Source organism: Quercus lobata, chromosome 4 (genome assembly GCF_001633185.2).
Source record: "Quercus lobata isolate SW786 chromosome 4, ValleyOak3.0 Primary Assembly, whole genome shotgun sequence".
In the NCBI taxonomy this organism is placed as follows: Eukaryota; Viridiplantae; Streptophyta; class Magnoliopsida; order Fagales; family Fagaceae; genus Quercus; species Quercus lobata.
Window position 1 is genome coordinate 78,237,327 of NC_044907.1, and position 2,208 is coordinate 78,239,534.

The following is a 2,208-nucleotide window of genomic DNA, read 5'->3' on the forward strand; positions in this document are numbered from 1 at the left end:
TGGAAAGCATCCAAAAAACTCATTCGGGGGTGTCCGACAGTCGCATCCACCAATCGGTCTATCCGCGGCATTGGGAAAGGATCCTTCGGGCAGGCCTTGTTTAAGTCCGTGAAGTTTACGCAGACCCGCCATTTCCCGCTCTTCTTCTTTACCACGACTGTGTTTGCCAACCATTCGGGGTAGAATACTTTCTTGATAGCCCCAGCTTTCTTCAATTTTACGACCTCCTCTCTCACAGCGTCTGCATGTTCCTTTGACGGGAGTCGAGGAGGTTGCTTCTTTGGTGTTATGGCCGGATTAACATTAAGGTGATGGCATATGAGATCTGAGTCAACCTCGGGGGCTTCATAGGGATCCCAGGCGAATACGTCCTCATTCCGTCGAAGAAAATCAATTAGCACCGACTTCTCCTGTGCTGGTAATTCCGAGCCGATCTGAAAAAACCTCTCAGGGTCTGATTCGACGAGAACTTTCTCCAGCTCCTCACAGCTCACCTCCATGGCCGGTCCTCCACTATCCGCAGTTGGGACTGGGGTCATTGATTGCTATAAGCCGTTCTTGGCTAAAGTGGAAGGTTTGCTATTTGGTCGTCGTGAGATTGCCGACACCATGCATTGTCTGGCCATTCCTTAGTTCCCTATTATTTCTTTGACTTGACCTCCTGACGGATACTTCACTTTTTGGTACAAGGTTGACGACACAGCCCCTAGTGCATGAAGCCATGACCGGGCCACAATAGCTGTGTAGGGGGAGTATGCATCTATGACAATGAAGTTCACTTCCACTACGTCTGAGTCTGTTTGCATAGGCAGCCTAATCATGCCTTTCGGGATGACGATTTTTCCTTCAAAGCTGACCAGGGGTGAATCGTATGGCGACAGGTCTTCCTGCTTCAAGTTCAGCCCCTTATACAAATCCGGATACATTACCTCCACGGCGCTGCCTTGATTAACTAACACCCTTTTCACGTCATAACCTCCTATTCTGAGTGTCATGACTAGGGCATCTTCATGGGGTTGAATAGTTCCTTGCTTGTCCTCCTCCGTGAACCCAATTAATGGCGTGGCACTTACTCTGGCTCTCTTGGATTCCCTTTCGTTTGGCTCCATCGGGAACCTGCCCACTGACATTACTCTGAAAGGGCTGGAACTGGTTCTCCCAGGCGCGGCAAGAATGACATTTATCGTGCCAAGGAGTGGCCTCAATGTGCCTTGTCTGGTTTTGACATTTGACTGTTCAGGGCGGTGCAATAGATATCTCAGCTTTCCTTCTCGGACAAGCCGATCCAAATAGTTTTTCAGATTCCTGCAATCGTCGGTGGTGTGACCGGGCTCCTGATGGTACGCGCAGTATAGATTCTGATTGCGTTTTGAGGGGTCGCCTGCCATCCTGTTTGGCCACTGAAAGAAAGGTTCGCACTTCACCTTCTTCAGGATCTTGTGTAACGGTTCTCGGAACACAGCACGGACTACCTGAGCCCCGGTAGGTCCGGACTGTTCCACATAGTCTCTTCTGGGCCTGTTACTGCTGTTAAAGCGGTTCGACCTGAAGTCCCTCCTCTCCTGAGGGACAACCTTTGCTTTACCCTTCCCCATCTGTTGGTCCTCCTCGACCCTTTTGTACTTGTCTATTCTGCCCATGAGTTGGCGCACGCTGGTGACTGGCTTCCCAGTGAGGGACTTTCTTAAGCCATGCTCTGTCGGCAGGCCCCTTTTGAACATACTAATGGCGACGTCATCGTAGTTTCCTTCTATCTCGTTGTACATTTCCCAGTATCTGTCTGAGTAGGCCTTCAGCGTTTCTCCTTCCAAAAGCGGTTCTCTAGTGCAACGGTTCTCTAGTGCTGGTGATGAAGCGGGAACCAAAAGCCTACGTCAGCTGTTTAAAGGAATCTATGGAATTCAACGGGAGGGCATCAAACCATCTCATCGCCAGGGGTCCCAAGCTGGATGGAAACACCTTACACATTAACGCCTCGTCCCTGGAGTGGACGGCCATCCTCTGGTTGAATTGGCTTACATGCTCCACTGGGTCAGTTCGACCATTGTATATGACAAACGTTGGCTGATTGAACCGCCGAGGAAGCACTGATTAAACCGCGTGAACGGCGACTGGGAGATGCGATCCAGGGCCTTGCTCATGGCATCATTGGCCAGGCCTTGGTAAGACGGGCTTTTGTGGCTGCGTTTGCGAGGCCGCTTTTCCTCA

The 2,208-nt window shown here is 50.8% G+C and overlaps 1 protein-coding gene across 1 annotated transcript; it reads right to left on the reverse strand.

Moving 5' to 3' along the window:
* Nucleotides 1–629: 629 nt before the first annotated feature.
* LOC115985862 lies at nt 630–1,388 on the reverse strand. Its single transcript, XM_031108760.1, has one exon. The coding sequence runs from the start codon at nt 1,386–1,388 to the stop codon at nt 630–632; it is 759 nt and encodes a 252-aa protein (XP_030964620.1).
* Nucleotides 1,389–2,208: the final 820 nt, after the last annotated feature.

Coding starts and splice junctions, on each gene's coding strand:
- LOC115985862 (XM_031108760.1), bottom strand. CDS start 1,388: ATGGCAGGCGACCCCTCAAAACGCAATCAGAATCTATACTGCGCGTAC.